Raw genomic sequence first — 22,899 nt, forward strand, 5'->3', positions numbered from 1 at the left:
TGGAGCTCCAAGGAAAGTAGTGGCTAAGTATTCACACGGGCAGAGAAGGAGGCGGCATTTTGCATCCTCTACACATCAAGAGGGATGAATTAAGTGAACAGATTAACATTTTCATTAGAGTCAACAAAACACGTCTGTTTACATTGTCACAAAGCAAACATGGGTAAGCAGTTAAATGTGAAGAGTTGGTCAATAAATTATCTACCACAGAAAATCATCAACTGCATAAAGCAGGTATCAAACATCTTCCAGACTGAGACAGAAACCCCTGTTTTCTTAAGGAGGAATATAAGATGCCTTATAAAAAAAGATCAGAAAAGGGAATGCATGGGATAATATGCAAGGGTAACCTATACTAAATATTGGGCAAAGGTCAATTATACAGTTAAAGTTGAATTTGCTTTTCCACTGTAAACCCTATAGTCAGGATCGAATAAGTCTTTTGAAGGCTCAGCAGTGCAGTATACTGTTTGCTACCCAGAAGCCATAAAAACATTTAACAATAGTTGAAATAAGTAATTTCTATTTCAAAAACAAAACAAAAGTTTTCCCTTTCAGTTTAGTCACTAAGCAGCTGATGAAGTCAATCCTTTGGATTTTTGAATGGCAAGTAAAATGGAATTGTTGAATGATAACCACAAAAAAAGTTCACTCACATTACTGCAAACGTAAGTCTCTGTCTTGTCAGTATTTTGCAAAACCCTGTAATCTTTGCTTCCAAATTCTCTCAAGGTCTCTCATGAAAACTGCACTGTACACTACTGATAATGTAGCTCATCTGTTCTATTCTTCTGGCTTCTGTAAAAAGCAAAAGTCTTATGAATACATGGCTATTCATATTAATTTTAGGGTATATCTTCTAAATGAAAAATATTGGAATTTTACTGCAGCTTCTGAATTGCCTTTGTAGCGAACAATCACAACAAAAACCTTTAAGGTTTAAAAAAAGGTAACAAAGCCAGATCCTCCCCTTCATGGTTACACATTTTACAAAATTTAATTGACTTAGAAATGTTAGTGAAATTGGTTACTGTGTGCCAGCAAATGAGAAGGAAGCAAAACAATCTTGGCTCCAGACAGATACAAAAAGAAGATTTTTATTCAGTATCACAAAAGATCACATATGAACAAAGACCTATTGTGACCTTCTCAATTTATGAAACTGCAATAAGGCAGCGGTCCACCTAAGGAGCCAAAAACAAATTAAATATTTTGTTCTGAGGAAGAGACAGCAGGGACTTATCGAATTCATCTTCCACCTGCCCTCTCCCATTATTGGGGGAAGTTATGGTGTTTGAGCAAGTATTTAAAGAGAAAGTATTCTAGGGAATATATTCTGAACTGAAGCATCCAAATGAATTGTTTCTCCCGCACTAATCCTCTTGCTCTACTTTGATTTTCTTCTTTTTCTTCTTCTTCTCTGTACTCTGCAAAACAAAGGAAACGTTTCTATGAATATATGATACTGGAACAGGTAATGCAGAACACTAACAGGAACAGCTAGATAACTTAGGACTTGGATAGTGCTGCTCAAATTCACAAAGTAGTTTACAAATGTTAAACTGCTGTTAGGGGTTCACAAACTCATTCATTTCCTTCCCTAGTCTGAAAGAAAAAGGATGCTTACTGGACTGCAGGAACCCATAATTACCTCCAGTGCAAAGCAGGGCAAACTAAAGCCTGCAAACGTGGAGCTCAGCCACAGAACAGACTAATTTCTAAGGACTTCACAAAGCAAGACATCCTTTTATATCCAGATGGGAACAAGTCATCAGCAATAGGGGTCTGCAACTGAGATTCTTCTACAGATTTCAGCATTTAGTGGAACCAAAGCTCATTTGTTTAAAAAAAAAGTGAATGTCCACACTACTTTCTAAACAGTGCGAATTCCACCGCTAGCACAGAACAGGGTAACTATTACATGCTATCTGAGGAGTAACATTTATCAAAGGTTCTCAAACTTTTTGGTCCACAACCCAGAACACGGTTGAAAAATCATTCCTTAACTCGCCATAGCCTCCCAACATACTGTGGCCACAACATTGTGGGTTTAGGGTCACAGAAAGACAGACTGGAAGCTTCTGGGTGGTGGGGTCTTATAGGAGTGCTATAGAGTGCAACAGTGGGTGGGTGGGGATGTGGCCTGAAGGAGCTGCTGTTAGCAATGCTTTTTCCTCCTCTCCCTGGCAATCAACATCAAGGACTGGAGAGTTCCATTTTGAGAGGCTGCAGGGCCAGCTTTACAGCCTCCTTGAAATGCTACTACTCCTCTCCTGGAGCTGAGCACTGCGCAGGCAGGAAAGTGGCCTGAGAATTAGGTGGGAAGTGGGCGTGGCAAAGAGTGAGGTGCTCCCTCCCTCCTTAAGCATCCACGGTGTTCTAGTGACCCCAGCTTTTAGTACTCAGCCAGAGGCGTGCAACCTAGCTGGCATTCCCTCCATTTCTGGGTTGCATTCCACAGGTTTACAGTATGGTTTCGCTGGCACAGGTCTCAAAACAAATCCTTGTCCAACTTTACAGTAGAAACTGTAGTGAGTCACCACTGCTGGTAGCTCACAATTGTAGCTAGCATGGTTTAAGACCCCTGGCGGCCCAAAACAGAAAACATTTAAAGAATGTGGCATTCATTCAGTGCTTAGTTGTTTGGCAGCCACTCTGTATTGCCATTTAGGAGATCTTTTGGCTCACCGCAGCAGCCTAGCTGGTGCAGCGAAACAGGATGGTGCAGCCCCAGTGTCGCACAGAAATTTTTCTGAGCTATTAAGGGATGTTGCTGAGTGAATACCACTGAGCGGATTGAAGGACACCCTGTCCGGTCTTTAGAAGAGTAGCGGCCATTAAGCTGAACTGGAAGGGTAGAAGTTAGAGATCGCATTTCAAAATAGGAGGATAACAGAATAGGAAATAGTGTACTTGGAGACAGTCATGAATTTCTCATTACCCTAATTTGTAACCTGATCCCTTTCATACCCTTCAATATTGAATATTACAAAATAAAAGGGCTGAAGAGCATATAAAACAATAGTCCCCACACACTGAGCTATACAGACATGGGTATTTTTCTCCCCCTCACTGTTTCGGAAAGAAAATATCCTTGCAGATTTCAATGCAACTGATCATTTAGAATGATTCCCATCTCACCTCCACCGCTGTGCTAGTGGATGGCTCTTCAGCCAAAGCTGCTTCCTCCTCAGCTCTCTGTTTTTTTTCCTTTTTCTTTTTCTTCTTTTTGACCAGTTCACCTTCCTCTACATCTGCCTCTTCTGTGTCACAGAAAAGCAAAAACAACAGGCTGTCAGTTGTCAAAAGTATTTAAGGCAGAAACCCGTAGCTGCACTGTGTGTTACATGAGAGAATGATGAAGCTGTGCATGTCACAGTGCATCCAGGAGTCCTTCATGCAGTTTTACCTCTCTACATCACCTCTCTTTTCTCCAACTCCCCAATATTTCCCTTTTTCACATGCCTACTGCCCGCTGGTATCAGGGCTCACAATTCTGCTTAAGACTCAAAATATCATCATCATTCAAACAGATCTGAGCACACAACTACCTACGATTAATTTTCAGTTCTGTCTTCCAACAGAATGTATGGGCAAGTACAGTATTATCTACTCCTAATTTATCACACCCACACACCCATTTAGCTTTAGGAACCTTCAAAGAGAAATCAAGCAAAAAGCACAACTCACTGATATCTTATGCAGCAGAGTCACAATACCACTAAAGCCCCACCTCATTAAATTTCTTGCTTAACTGAGGCCAGGTCTACACGAAGCGCGAAAATCGATTTTAGATACGCAATTTCAGCTACGAGAATAGCGTAGCTGAAATCGATTATCTAAAATCGATGTACTCACCCGTCTTCACTGCGCGGAATCGATGTGCGCGGCTCGCCATGTCGATTCCGGAACTCCGTTGGTTTTGGTGGAGTTCCGGAATCGATGTAAGCGCGCTCAGGGATCGATATATCGCGTCTAGATGAGACGCGATATATCGATCCCCGAGCAATCGATTGTAATGCGCCGATACGGCGCGTCGTATAGACGTGGCCTGAGTCAGTCTTGGATACCACACTCTTTAGCACACAATGCCTTGTAATGCATTAACTCATGACGTAGCAACATTACGTCGGTTTCTACTTAACTGGGATGCTGATGCCAGCAGCGTTTGTGGCATGTAGTCATGACTCAAAAGAGGAAACAATTAGCATACCACTTCCAAAAATCTGAACATATTCAATATTTAAAGTGAGAAGATGAATCAAACAACACAAAGTAAACATCTCAGACAAAATAAACTGAACAGACTGGACTTTCCCTTAAAATTACAAAAATGTAGCAGTAGAGTTAACTCTTTCAGACCAGCAGAAGGGTAATATGATACAAAAGAACGTTTTAACATTTGCCTCAAGTGCAAACATAAGACACAAAATTAACTCCAGTGTATAAAATGCCTGGTCACATTGTGACAGATTTATGTTACTAATTTGCCTGGGGCTTTAGGTGATGAGGCTGAGGCCACAGGACTTTTAGGGGAGAAGATAAAGGAGCACATCAAGTGACTACGTTTAAAGTTTTATTAACCAAATAACAGCAGTGAGTGCTGGGTGTGCCCCACCTTACTTAGAGGAAGGAAGTGCCTGAGCCCTAACCCACTTTAATACTTACACATGCACAACCCACGGCACGCCAAGCCTGGGTGTAACGTAAGAAGAAGAGGGGGAAGGGAAGATGAGAGTTTTGCCCTGTGCACAGGTTGTTTAGGGTTTGCTATAAATTTTTGACTCTAGTTTTTGGAAGGGTTTTAAGCGCTGGGTTTTTTGAGGACATTTTTGTTTAGGGACTCTTGTTTTCTGTGCGCTTTGTATTAGTTTGAACCGGCTTTTTGTGGCTATTTCAGATTTTTTAAAACATACCGGCTTTTGAGTTGCAAGGCTGTTACTTTTTAATTTTGCAACCTTGTTCGGTTCGTTTGGCTTAGGTTTTTTTTAAAATCTATAGGCTTTTGGCTGTTTGGTAGGCAGCAGAGAGCTTGTTTGCGTGCGTTGGCGTTGGGCGAGTTTTGTTTTTTATTTTTGAGACTAGCTGGATTGTTGAGTTAATCTGTTTTTTGCTGCCCCCCCTGGCCTTTTGCAACCTGCAAACTGCAACCAGCAAATAGAGCAATACATGCAGTTTACCAATAAAAAATGCTCAAACTCTCATTAGAAGAGGATTCCAGATGAAAGGCCTGGTGAGTACAATAATAAACTGATTCCACAACAGATATGTGGGCCAACATGCAACTAGTGTGTGCATATAACTTCCTACACAAATTGATAATATATACGTAAAGAGAAGTAACAACATACAAATAATTGTACTCATACATTTATCTTGCTATGCAATGTGACATACGTTATTTTGAGTCACATCTGCTGTACTCTAAGTTTTCACTCTGTTGGGATATTGAGCAATGTGCTGTGTGGTTACCTTTGGAAAATAACCTATGTTATTACTGTGTCATCTGCTTTGAAACACCAAGGGAACTGTCACAAATTTCAATGCAAAATAATGTATTTTGTATTCACAGGTCTTGTAATTTCTCACAGCAAGCAGCAGGATGCCTGAATAAAGACTTAAATTGCTAGTTTCCAACAGAGCTCATCATAGGATTTCACATGTTCGAACCTGGACAGAATGAGGATAACAGCCCCAGGGAGGCTGTTCTTTCCCTCCAGACCTGGCAAGAGCAAGTCACTCAGCCCAGTAGGGTTTCTTTGCAATACAGCAGTTGACAAGAGAGGCAAGAGCCTTTGTCAGCAGGCTCTGAACCAGACTAAACAGCACCCAGAATAGCTTAGCTTGACTGATGTCCCTACCAGTAGACCTATACAGTGTAGGGATCAGTACTCTGGGTTCCACCATGAGTGTTTTACCATACAAAAATCTTTAACGTATTTTTACATACCAAGCCTTTTGTACACATATCATACTCCACCCACTTCTTCCAGTGTACAGATGACAGGTCAAATAGCATATGATTAAAATGTGCCCTGATAGGTAGCCCCCATCACTTGAGCCTGCCCTGCAGGGTTAACACCATTAATTTATTTTAAAAAAGATGCTTCCCCTTCTTGCAGTACAGGAGTTTTAGTGACAAGCCATAGCTGCACACTATGACCTTTAAAGTAAGCTGAATGTTTTACTAGTGGTACTGGTGAGCACTATTAGTGGTCATGTTAGAAGACTAAAACCTCAAGTCATTCTGTCCAATGTATACTCTCATTGATTCATACCAGGTTTCCCACTCCCACTGAAACAGTGGCATTCCAGGGACAGTGTCGACTTATTTTCTAGACAGTTTTAAAAAAGTTAAGTGATTTCAGATACTCTGCCTGCCAATTTCTGAAGGGGTTCCAAACCCTTTATGTTTAAAAAGCACGTGCATGCCCCTGGTTGCTGTTTGAAAGATCCACGCAAATAGGGAAACACTGAAAGCGATGTCCAAAGCGCTACCAAATGCTCAGAGGAAACAAAATAAATTCTCTTATTTTTGTTACAGTAACGTCAGGCGCACGATTTTTCAGTTGGTGTCCCTTTCAGGTTGTAATGCTAAGTTAAAAAGACATACCTCAATAGAGCACTGCAGTTTAAAAAAAAAAGGTTAAAGCCAAGAAACCTAACACACTTGGGGTTTAAGTATATAAAGCCTTAACTCTGCATTTCTCAATCATCCAATGCACTCCATATGCCACTTAGAGCTACCTGCCAAACTTCTCAAACTACCACTGCCGCAACACATGATGGACATGTCAGCTCTTCTGTCATCTACTTGAAAACAGTGAGGTCATGATAAGACGGTTACTCACCTTTGTAACTGTTGTTCTTCGAGATGTGTTGCTCATATCCATGCCAGTAGGTGTACGCGCCGCACGTGCACGCTCGTCGGAAGACTTTTACCCTAGCAACTCCAGCGGGCCAGCAGGTCGCCCCCTAGAGTGGCGCCACCATGGTGGCTGATATATACCTCTGCCGGCCCGCCCGCTCCTCAGTTCCTTCTTGCCGGCTACTCGACTAACAGCCGACACGTGGGGAAGAGAGGCGGGTTTTGGAATGCGATATGAGCAACACATCTCGAAGAAACAACAGTTACAAAGGTGAGTAACCGTCTTTTCTTCTTCGAGTGATTGCTCATATCCATTCCAGTAGGTGATTCCCAAGCCTTACCTAGGCGGTGGGGTCGGAGTGAGAGTCGCAGCGTGAAGCACGGCAGAGCCGAAGGCTGCGTCATCCCTAGACTGCTGGACCAGGCATAGTGGGAAGCGAAGGTATGGACGGAGGACCAGGTCACTGCCTGCGGATTTCCTGGATGGGGCAACGTGGGCAAGGAAAGCCCTGTCAAAGAGGCTTGAGCCCTGGTAGAGTGCGCACGTCCACATGGCCCGTGAGGAAGGTGAGCAAGTCATACAGGCCCGGATACAGGATGTCACCCTGAGGAGATCCTCTGTGATGAGACTAGGCAACCCTTGACCCGTTCAGCTATGGCAACGAAAAGCTGGGGGATTTGCGGAACGGCTTGGGTTCGCTCTACATATAAAAGGCGAGTGCCCCTACGAACGTCTAAGGAGTGCAGCTGCTGCTCCCTGTGAGACGAATGGGGGTTTCGGGAAGAATTAGCCGGTAGGGAAATGATCTCCTGGTTTGACATCAAAGGCACGAGACTACCTTGGGGAGACAGGCTGGTGTGCGGTCTCAGTTGCACCTTGTCCGATGAACAACATCCGTATACGGGGGCTCTGGGACTACGAGGGCCTCACAGTTCCAGACAACCCGTCTAAGACGGAAGGTGATGGGCTACGCAGGAAGCCGCTGTCTTTCCAGGAGAGATACGAGGGAGGGAACACCGTAGCCAGCGGTCTCAAAACGGGGGGCACATAATCGGGACAAAACCAGCGAGGTTCAGTGTCCCAGGAGGGCGGGGCTGACCAATCTGGGGGTAAAGACCGCTCCAGACCCTTAAGGAACCTAGTCACCACTCGATGTGAGAGTAAGACTGAGCGGCCATGCGCAGTCCCGGGTGGAAGGTGGAGACTAGCCGCCAAGTGAACCGGAGAGAGGACACCGCAGGCCCTGCTGCTTGAGCGACCAAAGGTAATCGGAGAATGTTAGAGATGGGAACCTCGTTGGGGAGGAAGTGCCTGATTCCGTGCCACCAGCATGCTAAAACGCTTCCACTTGGCGGACGTACACGTCGCCCTCAGTAGAAGAAGGCTTCCTACTTCCCAGGAGCACCTGCCTCACCGGGGTAGAGCAGCGCATTTCAGACCTGGTCAGCCACTCAGGAGCCACGCTGTGAGGTGCAGCGACTAAAGGTTTGGGTGACGGAGCCGGCCGTGGTCCTGCGTGATCAGGTCCAGGTGAAGAGGCAGGGGGACAGGGTCGGCTACAGACAGGTCCAGCAACATGGAGAACCAATGCTGCCGGGGCCACACTGGAGCGATCAGGATCAAGCGGGCCCTGTCCCTGCGCACCTTCAGAAGGACCTTGTGGATTAACGGAAACAGGGGGAACGCGTAAAACAGGTGCGCCGCCCATGGAATAAGGAAGGCGTCCGCAACCGAGCCCGGTTCGTGACCGTGAAAAGAGCAGAACATCGGGCACTTCTTGTTCCTGCAGGTCACGAAGAGGTCCATCTGGGGACATCCCCACTTCCGGAAGAGCACAAGAGCGACGTCCGGGTGAAGGGACCACTCGTGGGAGAGAAAGGACCTGCTCAGACGATCCACCAGCGTGTTTTGAACCCCCGGGAGAAAGGATGCAATGAGGTGAATGGAGTGGGCTATGCAGAAGTCCCACAGCCTCATGGCCTCCTGACACAGAGGAAGAGACCTCATGCCGCCCTGCTTGTTTATATAGTACACAGTCGTTGTGTTGTCGGTGAAAACCTGGCGACCTTGGAACTGCTGATGGAATGTTTGACAAGCAAGGTGGACCACCCTCAAATCCCGCACATTGACGTGGAGGGCTAGTTCGGGAGGAGACCAGCGGCCTTCGGTCCGCAGGGTTCCGAGATGAGCTCCCCAGCCCAAGTCTGATGCGTCCGTTGTTAGGGACACCGAGGGCTGGAGCAGATGGAATGGGAGCCCCGCACACACCACGGACTGGTCCAGCCACCAACATAAGGAGTGTAGGACATCCTAAGGAACTTTGACAATCGTGTCCAAAGGACATCTGGCCGGATGGAGCTGAGCAATGAGCCAGGACTGGAGGGGCCTGAGGCGGAGCCGTGCGTATCCCGTGACGAACGTGCAGGCTGCCATGTGGCCCAAGAGAGCCAGGCAAGTACATATTGAGGTCAAAGGCGCTGCCTGCAATCTGTGGATGATGGCCGTCAATGCCTGGAACCGCGACAAAGGAAGAACGGCTCTGGCCAGGGTGGAGTCCAGAATGGTGCCGATAAACTATCCTCTGAGTGGGGGTTAGAGATGACTTCTCGGCATTGAACATCAGGCCTAGGCTTACGAAGAGTCTCCTGACCATGCGGACGTGATCGAGGACTCGCTCCTCTGAGGGTCCCCGGATCAGCCAGTCGTCGAGGTATGGAAATACATGCATGCGACTGCGGTGAAGGTAGGCGACGACTACAGCCATGCACTTGATAAACACTCTTGGGGCCGTAGAGAGGCCGAATGGGAGGACTGCGAATTGATAGTGACGGCTGCTGACAACGAACCGCAGGAACCTCCGGTGGGACAGAAAGATGGCTAAATGGAAGTAAGCATCCTGCATGTCGAGGGCAGCGTACCAGTCTCCGGGATCCAGGGATGGGATAATGGTCCCCAAGGATACCATACGGAACTTCAACTTCACCAGGTATCTGTTGAGCTCTCGCAGGTCGAGGATAGGCCTGAGGCCTCCCTTGGCCTTGGGAATCAGAAAATAACAGGAATAGAACCCCTTGCCCTTCTCGCTCTCTGGAACCTCCTCTATGGCCCCTTTGTCGAGGAGCGTTCGCACCTCCTGGAGGAGGAGTTGCTCGTGAGAGGGGTCCCTGAAGAGGGACGAGGGTGGGGGGCGGGAGGGCGGTCATGAAACAAACTGAAGATGGTATCCAAGCCGCAGCGCGCGGAAGACCCAGTGGTCCGAAGTAAGCCGGGACCACGCCGGGAGGAAGAACGAAAGACGGTTGGAGAAGGGAGGAGATGGATCCGTAGGAGGAACTGGTATAGCGCCCTCAGGCGCACCTTCAAAATGAGGGCTTCAGGTCAGAGGAAGGTTTGGAGGAACCTTGGTTTTGTCCTCCCTGATTGCCCGATTGCCTATGCCGGCCATTCCTAGTCCGCCGCCTGGCGAAGTCTTGTCTTTGCCTGGGCTGGGGGTAAGGCCTGTGCTGTTGTTGAGGCCTGAAGGTCTGCGTTGGGTGACCGGTGTATGCATCCCCAAAGGCACGCATAATGACCCTATTGTCTTTAAGGCTTTGCAGCCAAGGTCAGTCTTGTCCGAAAAAACAGGCCCTGGCCCTCAAACGGAAGGTCCTGGATGGTGTATTGGAGTTCCGGAGGAAGGCCAGAGACCTGTAGCCAAGAGATGCGGCGCATAGTAACGCCGGAGGCCAGAGTTCTGGCGGCCGAGTCTGCAGCGTCCAAAGCTGCCTGCAGAGAGGTTCTTGCGACCTTCTTTCCCTCGTCAAGATTGCGGAGAACTCTTGACGAGCGTCCTGCGGGAGCAGCTCTTTAAATTTGTCCGCCGCCACCCAGGTGTTATAGGTGTAACGGCTGAGAAGAGCTTGCTGGTTGGACACCCGCAGCTGCAGGCGCCTGCAGAATAGACCTTCCGGCCAAGCAGGTCCATACGCCTCGCTTCTTTAGACTTGGGGGCCGGGGCTTGTTGACCATGGCGCTCCCTCTCGTTCACAGACTGGACGACGAGGGAACACGGGGCGGGTGAACATACAAATATTCATAGCCCTTCGAGGGGACCATGTATTTGCGTTCCACGCCGCGAGCAGCAGCGGGGGGGAACGGAAGCCGGGGACTGCCAGATGGTCGTGGCATTGCTTGAATGGTCCAAATGAAGGGAAGGGCGACACGAGTGGGCGCATCTGCCGACAGTATACCTCACTACTGCGGTCCTCAATCTCGGAGACCTCCTCAGCCTGTAAATTCATGTTCTGCGCTACGCGCCTGAGGAGGTCCTGGTGTGCCCTGAGGTCAAGTGGAGGGGGACTGGGATGTGGTCCCGCCACTGCCTCATCGGGGAGGATGACGAGGAGAGACCTGGCAGGAGTGGATCCGTCGGCGGCTCTGTCTGGAGCACTGCGTCCGACTCTGGTGGGTGCTCAGTCCTGAGGCTGAGATGACCTCTCCTCTGTAGGGACGGAGGAGGACGGGAAGAGGTGGCCTCCGGAGCCCTGTGTTCGGAAGCGGGACCAACGCGGAGGGATCTGCTGAGGGCCCTGGGCTTGGTGGTACGCCCAGGGGTCCAGAAACCCCACTGCTGAGGACCATGCTCCTGCTGGGTCTCGGAAACAGAGCAGCAGGTCTGTCAGCGTCTAGGTATGCGCTGTCCGCTCGCGAAAGAGACTGATGCCTGGCGAGACGGGCACGGAGGAGCCGAACGGGAGTGATACGGATCCCGTCACTCCTGATGGCGGAGACCTCCTCGGTGCCGGAGATCGGTGCCGTGAGCCATACCGGTGCGCGATCGAGACCGGGACCTGCCACCAGCCGCGTGCTGGGAGGTCGACCTGGATCTGGATCGCCGACGGCGAGAACGGCTCCTCGAGTCACGGTGCCGGTAACGATGGCTCGAGCCGAGCGGTGCAGGGAGTATCGGGACCGGCGTGAAGATGACCTACCGCGAGTATGACTGGTACCGCCGCGGAGAGCGGTGCCGGGACTGCGAGGGCATCTTGAGCGAGACCTCCCTCGGGACCGGAGCGGTGCCGGGATCTTGACGGTGATCGGTGCCGACTCGGGAATCCAGGGACGGTGCTCGCATGGTCATGGCTTGCCCTTCGATTGAAGAACCCGCACCGGCGGTGCCGGGGTTGGGGCAGCGTAGGCTCCGTCAACGCGATGAGGTCCCTGGCCGAGGAGAATGTCTCGGGCGTAGATGGACACCAGCTCGACCCCAGATCTTAGCGGGAAGCTGGGAGGGACCGGACTCGACGGACCTCCCGGGCCCGGGAGTCGACGAAATCCCTAGGCACGGCCAGTCCGCGCCGGAGTCGGCGCCGGGTGCTCCGTCCGAGCCTGCTTAGCCGGGGTGGAGGACGTTGACTGGTCTTTTCCCGGGGGACCGGGTGCCGGGAAGGTCACGGTGCCGCAGCGTTTTCGCGGGCCGGAGTGGTCATGGTGCCGCAGCCGAGGCGGCACTCTGTGCCGAGGACGAAGGGTTAAGCGCCGCTTGCATTAGGAGAGTCTTTAGGCGCTGATCTCGCTCCTTCTTGGTCCTTGGTCTGAAGGCCTTGCAAATTCGGCACTCTCTCAGAGATATGCGATTCCCAAGGCACTTCAGGCAGGCGTCGTGGGGATCGCTAGTGGGCATCGGCTTCTTGCAGGCGAGCACGAGCACGGCTTGAACCCCAGCGAACCAGGCATGAGCCCGGCGCCGGGGAGGGCTAGAGCCCAAAGCCCGCTAACTATACACAACAAGAACTATTAACTACCATTATTCTATACTTCACTAACTATAACTAAAACTATAATTAGAACCAGAAAAACGACGAATAAGGAGAAGCTAGGGACGTGGAGGACAGCTATGCCGCTCTCCACAATTCCAACGACCGACACGGCGGTAAGAAGGAACTGAGGAGTGGGCGGGCTGGCAGGGGTATATCAGCTGTCATGGCGGCGCCACTCTAGGGGGCGACCTGCTGGCCCGCTGGAGTTGCTAGGGTAAAAGTCTTCCGATGAGCGTGCGTGTGCGGCGCGTACACCTACTGGAATGGATATGAGCAATCACTCAAAGAAGAACTGTCCTGTTTCAGAGAATACCACACAGGTTGGTGGATGGACAGTCCACAGGATGGGGAGGGCGTAAGGTGGATAGCTGATTAAATGTGGGTGGGGAGTAGTAAGAGGTACATTGAGAGTAGAGTGGTGCTGTGCTAAGTAAAGTTCTATTAGGCAACAGTATACAAAGGATAAACAGAAGTTTGGATTTGAGCAGAATGGTGGCTGCAAAAGGTGTCTGTGAACTACATAGATACAATAGTAATGTGTGAACCTTGTGAGGTTGTGATTTTAAGGAGTATAAGAGGATGATGAGAAAGGATATGTCTGCACATGGATGGTAAAAGATAAATAAGCTCTTCAGATCTGCCTAACTCAGTGTGTACAGCCCCTAGCACAATAGCATCTCAGTCATGATTGGGACATATGGACACCAATAAGCATAGTACAGCTGGCTTAAAAAGAATTAGAGTTGGGAGAAAGGTCTGGATGGGCAGGGTGCACAAATGTGAAGGGGAAATTTTGTAAACATTACCGCAAAGCATATATGTTACTGTCCATGAAGTAAGATGTACAGCTGTGTGCTTTGGTGGAGGATGAAAGACACCGTGAAGGCGGTTTATGGTACCTCAACTTGGCATTTATTTAACTCAAATTCTCACTTCTAACTTCACCTAGGAGTTTGCAGCTCTTCAGTGTTTTCTGGGTATTTTGGGTTTTTGGGAGTAAATTTTAATGATTTTTTCCTGAACTGTTTATACCCTTAATTCTAATTTAAGAACGTTTGTTTGCAGATGATAGCAGCTAGTTAGATTTTTAAGATGTGTGTCTCACCAACACACCTCTCTATTGGAAAGACAGGACCATGGCTCAGCTCTGGACTCGCCAACAAAACCAGGACATCTGACAAAGTTTAACTTTACCAATCCACTGAACCATGCTGAAGTTTGCCCACTATATATGATATTGGTGGATCTGATTTTCCAAGCTCTCACCAAAACTAAGCTTTATATATCCCCAAAATGTTAAGAGGCACCAGTACTCAGTAAGGCCAAATGAATCAGAGATATGGTTCGTAGGCAAAGGTATTTGTGGTATAATCCATTAGTAGACATGCTTATGAGTTTAAAAAAAAAGTTAAACTAATCTTTAAGAACCATACCTGACTAATACGGAATTGGCTATAGATTTTCTCCTTTTAGGACAGGGGCTCTCAAACAGGGGGTCACAAAGTTATTACATTGGGGGTGGGGTCGGAAGCTGTCAGCCTCCACCCCAACCCCTATTTTGCCTCCAGCATTTATAATGGCGTTATGTATACAAAACGAAGTTTTTAATTTATATGGGGGGCGGGGGGTTGCACTCAGAGGCTTGCTATGTGAATGGGGTCACCAGCACAAAAGTTTTGAGAACCACTATTCTAAGAGAATACTTGAGAGAAGTGTCAGCAAGGCACCATGTTTTCTGGGGGCAGTTATGGAGTAGGGACGTAAGTATGAGTGTTTCACATCTAGGTTTACAATGGAAAGGCAGTCTATGGAAACAATTCTGTGCCTATAATAAAGGGTTAATTTAGTGCTGACAACACATTCAGAAGGGTCTCAGAAGAGGTAGTGACTAAAAATGTCCACATACTCCACAAGGAATTAGGCAAAGAACATTAAAATCATCACAGACCACTCCCATGTGTCCTCTGTTTCATTACCATATTAAATATCACAGCAAAAGTCATGATGTGGACCTTTTCCCTCAACATTACAGAAAGACAGCTCTGTACCACGGGACAGGGTAGTCCCAATCCTCAGCTAAGTTACAGAGCCCGTGAACCACTCCACCAGTGCAAGATGCCATAAAACCAGTATAGCCAGCCCCCAGGAAGAACACTTTGGCAATAGGGGACCTGAGGATGATGCAGAGCCAGCACAACTGCGCTGAAATCACCCTCACTGTTCAGTGTTCGTGCATGGAGAATGGTGGCTATAGAGGGGGATTTGGCATCCCTGTAGTGGCCCTGCCTGCTCTTACAGCCTTTGCCAGCCATTGTTTACTCCTAGGGGAATGCTGCGCCACTGCTCAATGCATAATTTTGCAGAAATTAATGTTGTGCGCACAGAATTTCCCTTTCCCCGCACTACAGAAATGGGCTGCAGAGATGTTGGCTGCCACTAGAGATCACTGGACCGGTAGAGCCCAGCTTGGAAATAGAAGGCGGAGGAAACTGGAGGGTTCCCAGCAGCTGCAGTTCCCAGCATGCCCTGAAGGAAAGAGGCACCAGCATGCAAAAAACTCCATACAAGCCTGGGACCCAGCATCAGGTGGTTTCTCCTTCGGGATCCCTGGAGGGCTGGGACCCCCCACAGCTGGCCTCTGTGGGGTAGAGGGTGTGAGTGTCTGGGCTAGGGAGAGGGGAGCATGGCTGGGCTCTAGTGGGGAGGGGATATGAATGTCCTCTGAGGGTAGAGGGTGTGAGCAGAGGCTGGCCTCTAGTGGGTAGAGGGTGTGAGTGTCTGGGGTAGGGTGGGATGCGGCTGTGGCTGCGGAGAAGGTGTACGAGTTTCAGAGCGGCGGGGGGGAGGGCGGGCTGCAGCTGGTCTCTGGAAGAGGTGGTGGGGAGTGCCTGGGCCAGGGAGGACCTCACAACTGGGCTCTGGGGGATGGGGAGAGTGTGTCTGGCCCCCTTGGCTGGGCTGCAGGGAGGAGGGAGCAGAGAAGCAGGAACTGGGTTGTCACAGGAGTTTCTTTAACTCTCTACTCCAAGGGGAATTTTTGTATGTCTGTGTTGTTACAGATATCTTGCTGACAGGAATTTTGAAATAAATTACCAAAATAATTGAAACTGGTGTGGTTATATAGTGTTATTTTGACACACAAAATTTGCAGAATTATAAAATATCGTGTGCAGAATTTGTAATTTTTTGGCACAGAATTCCCCCCGGAGCAAATTATTGTGATTTAGATCATTGCAGCTGACATAACCTGGAGCAGCTCACAGCCAACTCTGGCTCAGGGAAACTCAAATGCAGCATCTCTGTGCTCCACTGCCAGAGCAAGCATAAGGTTAGCTCTTTTGATGTTTTGTAGCTGAGGAAGAAGCAGCTTTTTAGCATACCTGCCTAGGCAGTTTGCAAAGCAATTCTCAATACAAAAACTAACGATTCCGAAGTAAGAATCCAAGATCTTTCACAAGGTAACTCAGAGCTGGTAGCTAGCTTATCAAGGTCTATCACTCTAGAATGGAGTGGTTATTTTTAAACACACATACAAATAAACTCCTATTATCCAAACCCTAATTATCTGAAATTCAGATTGTGAAATTCTGATTCTCCCCAATTTTGGATATGACCCAAACTATTTGGATAATAGGGGTTTATCCATACTCAATAGTAAATGGGATAAACAAGTTAGCACAAATGCCAAAATTTTTTAAAAGTGTGAACCATTTCTTTTCATGATACCAAACAAAGTTAGTTAAAGATTAATCTACTCAGCAAAAGCAGCAGAGTGCCCTGTGGCACCTTACAGACTAACAGAAGTTTTGGAGCATGGAGTTTTCATGGGTGAATACCCACTTCGTTGGATGCACCCACGAAAGCTCATGCTCCAAAACTTCTGTTAGTCTATAAGGTGCCACAGGACTCTTTGCTGCTTTTACAGATTCATAGACTCTAGCACTGGAAGGGACCTCGAGAGGTCATCGAGTCCAGTCCCCTGCCCTCATGGCAGGACCAAATACTGTCTAGACCATCCCTGATAGACATTTATCTAACCTACTCTTAAATATCTCCAGAGATGGAGATTCCACAACCTCCCTAGGCAATTTATTCCAGTGTTTAACTACCCTGACAGTTAGGAACTTTTTCCTAATGTCCAACCTAAATCTCCCTTGCTGCAGTTTAAGCCCATTGCTTCTTGTTCTATCATTAGAGGCTAAGGTGAACAAGTTTTCTCCCTCCTCCTGATGACACCTTTTTAGATACCTGAAAACTGCTATCATGTCCCCTCTCAGTCTTCTCTTTTCCAAACTAAATAAACCCAATTCTTTCAGCCTTCCTTCATAGGTCATGTTCTCAAGACCTTTAATCATTCTTGTTGCTCTTCTCTGGACCCTCTCCAATTTCTCCACATCTTTCTTGAAATGCGGTGCCCAGAACTGGACACAATACTCCAGTTGAGGCCTAACCAGCGCAGAGTAGAGCGGAAGAATGACTTCTCGTGTCTTGTTTACAACACACCTGTTAATGCATCCCAGAATCACGTTTGCTTTTTTTGCAACAGTATCACACTGTTGACTCATATTTAGCTTGTGGTCCACTATGACCCCTAGATCTCTTTCTGCCATACTCCTTCCTAGACAGTCTCTTCCCATTCTGTATGTGTGAAACTGATTGTTCCTTCCTAAGTGGAGCACTTTGCATTTGTCTTTATTGAACTTCATCCGGTTTACCTCAGACCATTTCTCCAATTTGTCCAGATCATTTTGAATTTTGACCCTGTCCTCCAAAGCAGTTGCAATCCCTCCCAGTTTGGTATCGTCCGCAAACTTAATAAGCGTACTTTCTATGCCAACATTTAAGTCGTTGATGAAGATATTGAACAGAGCCAGTCCCAAAACAGACCCCTGCGGAACCCCACTTGATCCAGACTAACACAGCTACCCAGAAAGTAATTCTGTAATAGACATCTGAGACTGGTATTTCATTTTTTTCTAAACCCTCTTCTATATTATGCTTCGTGCATCACTAGCCTTTTAGAAATGTATATAAAACAAATGCGGATCAGTTTCAGCCCACAACAAAATTAAAAAAACCACCATGTCAAATTCATGGAAAACAGTTGTGTATTCTGAAAGGCCACCAGATGCCACTCTAATTCCCTTTATACAACGCTTGCAGGAAATGATGCGTTAGACACAAATACAGTAACCAACCTTTAATTTCTACTTTGATCTTCTTTGCTTTCACTGTAACCTGCGTCTCCTCTTCTTCCACCTCTTCAATTTTACGTTTTTTTGGAACAGCAGGGAGTGTAGAGTCACCAGAGGGGTCATATACCTTCACCTCACTGGAATGAAGAAAACTGAGTAAGTTAAGTTGCCAACTTGCAAGGGAAGAAACAGCACTGTAAATAAGATACAATGGTGAAACGCTCACTTTCTATTCCCTACCATCACCACCTCACTGTATGATTTTCAGTGGAGACAGCACAGCTAATGGAAAGTGAAGGATCATTGGTGGCCTGGTTTCCATTTACGGAGAAACAAACGAACACAGAAGCTGTATTCCACCTAGTACAATTGAGAAACAAGTAGTATCTTGTACTGGACCAACGTCTGTTGGTGAAAGAGACAAGTGTTTGAGCTACACAGTGCTCTTTTTCTGTGTCGCTCAAAAGTGGGTCTCTTTCACCAATAGATGTTGGTCCAGTAAAAGATATCCTGGCCCCACCAAGGCTAGAACTCCACTGAAAACAGAGTACAACTGTCATCTGCCCAGAAAAGCCAGTTCAGGTGGTGAATTTTACTTATTATAAGGGTCATTGTAAACAAGATTTCAATTCTATTATAGTCTGAGACCACGTCATCCATTATATTGCCCTCTCCACAGTTGAGCCTGAAGAACTGTTTCGTTCAAGAGGGTGTGGCCAGGTGCACAAGCATAACATAAGAATGACCATACTGGGTCAGACCAATAGTCAATCTAGCCCAGTATCCTGTCTTCCAACAGTGGCCAATGCCAGATGCTGCAGAGTAAGTGAACAAAACAGGGCAATTATCAAATGATCCATCTCCTGTTGTCCACTCCCAGCTTCTAGCAATCAGACACTTAGGGACATCCAGAGCATGGGGTTGCATCCTTGACCATCTTGGCTAACAGTCAATTCTTTCTTGAACCCAGCTATAGTTTGGCCTTCACAAAATCCTCTGGAAATGAGTTCCACAGGTTGACCGTGTGTTGTGTGAATTCGTACTTCCCTTTGTTTGAAACCTACTGTGTATTAACTGCATTGAGTGACCCCTGGGTCTTCTTGTATGTGAAGGGGTAAATAATTCTTCTTATTCACTTTCTCCACACAATTCAGGATTTTATACACCTCTCTGATACCCCCTCTTAGAAAAGTCATCTCTTTTCTAAGATGAACAGTCCCAGTCTCTTTAATATCTCCTCATATGGAGGATGTTCCATACCAGTAATAATTTTTGTTGCTCTTCTCTGTACCTTTTCCAATTCTAATTCATCTTTTTTGAGATGGGATGATATGGCAGGGTGTACTTGCCCTTCACTGGAGTGGAAGGGGCAGCACTCTAGCAGAAGCAGCCATGCCTTCTCAACCCTGCTGGGCATGCTCCAACTGCTGCTGCAGTATAAAAAGGGAGCAGACTAGTTCAGTCTGGGCTGAACACCAAGGAGGAAGGATGCACCATGCCAGCTCCAGCTGAGCAGCAGCCAGGATCCAGGACCGCGGGAGCAGGAAATGTCAAGGCCCAGGCAGGTGCCCAGGTACCTGAGGATGTCCCAGGGAGATTGCAGTCACTACCCAAGGAGCCCAGAGACCAGGACACCATGACTTCAACTGCAGGAATCATGGTAGGAAGTAGCCCAGAGAGAGACTAGCCAGTGTCTCTGCAGCAGTTGGCATGTTTCAGGCAGATTCCCTGCCTGATTAATGGCAAACCCATTTGCCATTACCAGGACCCTGGGCTGGGACCTGGGTGTAGTAGGGAGGGACTGCATACCCCTACCCCAGCTGCCCTAATTGGGGTTGGGGGGAAGCCCACCAAACCCGTCTACTGACTCTGGCCATTAAGCCATGCTTCCCTACAGCCAAGGGGCATCTGACTGGCTCTAGCTATTCGGCAGCACTGCCCTGCAGACAAGGGGAGTCCACTGATGCTGGCCATTGGTCCATGCAGCCCAGAAGCTGAAGGCAGCCATACTGATTTAACTGCAGGGCTACCATGCCCCTGCCCCACCCCCAGATGACCGAGTGTACTTGCCCTGCAAAAGACTGCCACAACTGCACGCTGTATTCAAGGTGTGGGGTACCATGGATTTATATAGTGACATTATATCTACTGTCTTCTTTCCTTCCTAATGGTTCTTCGAATCGTTAGCTTTTTTGACTGCTGCTACACATTGAGCAAATGTTTTCAGAGAATTATTCACAATGACTCCAAAATATCTTTCGGGAATGGTACCAGTTAGTGTAGACCCATCTTTTTTTACGTATAGCCGGGATTATCTTTTCAAATGTGACTTACATCTGTAGACCAGGCACTGAGACATGCTGCTGCAAGTTTTAAAATGTAGTATAGATATTCCCTGCATTTCAGAAAGTCTACTCAACAGTATGCACAAGCCAGGCACAGCAGGCAGTTAGATATCTAATTCTGATTTTCATCTTGGGAATTCTGCTCTCACGTGTCTTAGGGTATGTCTACATTGCATTTTAAAAGCAGAGAGTCTCACAGCCTGGGTCTACAGACTTGGGCTCATGCTATAGTGCTAAAAACAGCTGTGCAGATGTTTCAGCTTCGACTGGAGTCCAGCCACTGAAATGTGAAGAGAGGGTGTGTTCGGAGCCCAAGCTGCATCGTGTAAACTGCTGTTTTTAACATCATAGCACATGCCCAAGTCTGTAAATCCAGTTTCTGAGACTTGCTGCCACATGTTTTAAAAACACACAGTGTAGACATACCTGAGATTCCTCCTTTGTTCAGTTCCAGCATCTTCTGAAATCTTCCCAGCTCTAGCCACCCTCATCAGCATGCCCCCATCTCACTACTCTGCTCATTCCTCTTATTCAGACTTCCTTCAATATCGCAACACCTGTTCCAGACCCTGGGGCAGCTAAAAGCTTGTCCCATCCAATGACAGCTACTTGCTGAGGCATGGTCTCTGGCATCAGTTAAGAACAGTATTTCTACTGAAGCAAAGGAGTTTTAAATATTGATCCTACTAACAATCAGAATATTTTATGGGTATGCATATACTGCTTCAGTAGTGATGACAGGAGGAGAGCACCACCATAGTAATCCTCCTTTTGGTCATCACTAATACTATTGATGATCAAAAGGCTACAATGAACTATTACAGATAAGCAAAGTTCAATGTCTTGCAAAGCTTTTTGGGGGAAGAAAGGGGTGTTTGGACTATCCCTACAAAACGCCATACAATTGATTCTAAGTGCAGTCTGATACATTTATAACTTTGAAAAAACCTGCCCCCCATTCTGCAGTAAATGTAAGCTTTCATGTGGCAGTAAGCATCTCTCTTCCTATACAGACTGTGAGAAGGGTATTTCTCATCCGACTGCGATGGCCATCTTGGTCAAAAGTTAGATGAGCGACACTGTCAGTAACTCCAGAGTGGTCCATGTCAGACTGTAACAGAAGCTCCCCAAGAGACTTTGATATCAGTTCATCATAAAGAGACCTGACATTTAACACTTGAAATAGCCAACACCAAAAATTATTTTTATGGTCAAACCAGTATTATTGTAGGGTAGAATCTGACTTACAATCTGTTTCCCACATTACCAGCATCAGAAAAGCTGCTATTTTCCTATCAGAAGTAGCCATCTTGTTGAAAACTCAGAAATATTAATGTCTGGTTTATTAGTTGTAAAATGTACATCTCACCTTTTCTATCCTCAATTGCTAAACTGAACCATACATATTGGAAATTATCTGTAGTCCGCTCTCCTTTTAAGCCTAGAGCTCCATTTGTTAGTGCTGAAATGTTCTGCACACATGTCCAAACAGGAAGTCAGGACTCCCCAAGTCAACACGCTGAGGATATACACGTATCAGACCACTCTCCTACTCTCCACCCTAAAAGCCACTTGTGCTCCACCTGCTGCCATTTCAAAGCTTTTCTATATGTAAAACCCTGCCATAGATCACGTCCTGGAACCAAACTACATCACTGAAAGTTTTTGACGATTTCTCCTGGGAGTTTTGTGACTGGCATTTTCTAGAATGAAACTGTCAAAGGAAGTTTCTAGTGTGGCTTTCAAACGTGTTATGGGGGGAAAAGCTTCCCTAAACCCCGTATTTCTAAAATGTTAAATACTTCTGACTAGCGTGAAATAAAACAGCTAGTCATTGATCCTCAGAGTTTCACAACTGATGTTAATACCCAATGTTCTCTCAGAGGATGTCTCAGCAACCCATTCTCAGAAAGTCAGGGTAGTTACCCTAATCTACCTGCTTTACTCTGCCACAATTGTGTTAAATGAAAGAAAAATAGGTGGTACTTAGTAACGGGCATGTTGCCAGTATTTAAAAGCATGAAAAATGTTTCCTGGAACTGAAGTCAGAGATCAAAACCCAAGTCTCAGGGTGATAAAAATAAAGTTATACACTGCCAAGCTAAACAGAAAACTACCCACCTCCTGTGCTGATATTTGTCTGCCCTAGCCAAGGCCTTTCCTGTGCCACTTATTCTTCTTATCTAGGACAAAAATTTAGAAGTGAAAAACAAATTACTCATAATGAAAACAAGTTAGAACCAACTCCACAGCCCTTGAAAGGAATTAAAACTGCAAAGACAGGCACGTAACGCCTGGCAAAAAAGAGATATGCTCTCAGCTGTCAGTGAAGTATAACGAAACAATATTTACTTTTTGGAGCAAACTCGTGAGAGGGATCTTAATTTGGATTTAGAAACGTAGGTGTCACGTGAACTGTATTTCTAATCCGTTCAAGGTTCACGAAGTGCAGATCCCTTTTTGTAATTTACAAGAAATGTCAAAACTGAAGCTTGTGTAGTTGAATGTCTAAGCTTTAAAGGCTGCAGCCATTGGAGCAGGATACTCCACCCAGAAGAGGGCAATGGTATTATGTAGACAGATGCAATACTGGTGTGGGAAGGCAGGGTGCTTAATACTTGGTGATGGGAGAAGAATGGAGCACTTTGCCTCCTCTTTGGCTGACAAAGTCTATTTACTGGCTCCAGAGAGA

At 47.0% G+C, this 22,899-nt stretch overlaps 1 protein-coding gene and 1 non-coding gene across 2 annotated transcripts in view; both read right to left on the reverse strand.

The window, feature by feature from the left end:
* Nucleotides 1-1,071: 1,071 nt before the first annotated feature.
* Nucleotides 1,072-22,899, reverse strand: part of NOP58 (NOP58 ribonucleoprotein) — a 43,454-nt gene continuing 21,626 nt past the window's right edge. Inside the window, exons 12-15 of the mRNA XM_032799447.2 lie at nucleotides 22,329-22,390; nucleotides 17,866-17,999; nucleotides 3,142-3,263; nucleotides 1,072-1,427 (exon numbers count right to left, since the gene is read on the reverse strand). Of these exons, the coding sequence (XP_032655338.1) occupies nucleotides 1,374-1,427; nucleotides 3,142-3,263; nucleotides 17,866-17,999; nucleotides 22,329-22,390 (372 nt within the window). The 3' untranslated portion in view covers nucleotides 1,072-1,373. The remainder of the gene's footprint in view (nucleotides 1,428-3,141; nucleotides 3,264-17,865; nucleotides 18,000-22,328; nucleotides 22,391-22,899) is intronic.
* On the reverse strand, nucleotides 14,535-14,618 carry LOC116836098 (small nucleolar RNA SNORD11). Its single transcript, XR_004376367.1, has one exon. It is a non-coding gene; the product is annotated as a small nucleolar RNA SNORD11 (small nucleolar RNA).

The sequence above is a fragment of the Chelonoidis abingdonii genome, chromosome 10, assembly GCF_003597395.2.
Source record: "Chelonoidis abingdonii isolate Lonesome George chromosome 10, CheloAbing_2.0, whole genome shotgun sequence".
NCBI lineage: Eukaryota > Metazoa > Chordata > Testudines > Testudinidae > Chelonoidis > Chelonoidis abingdonii.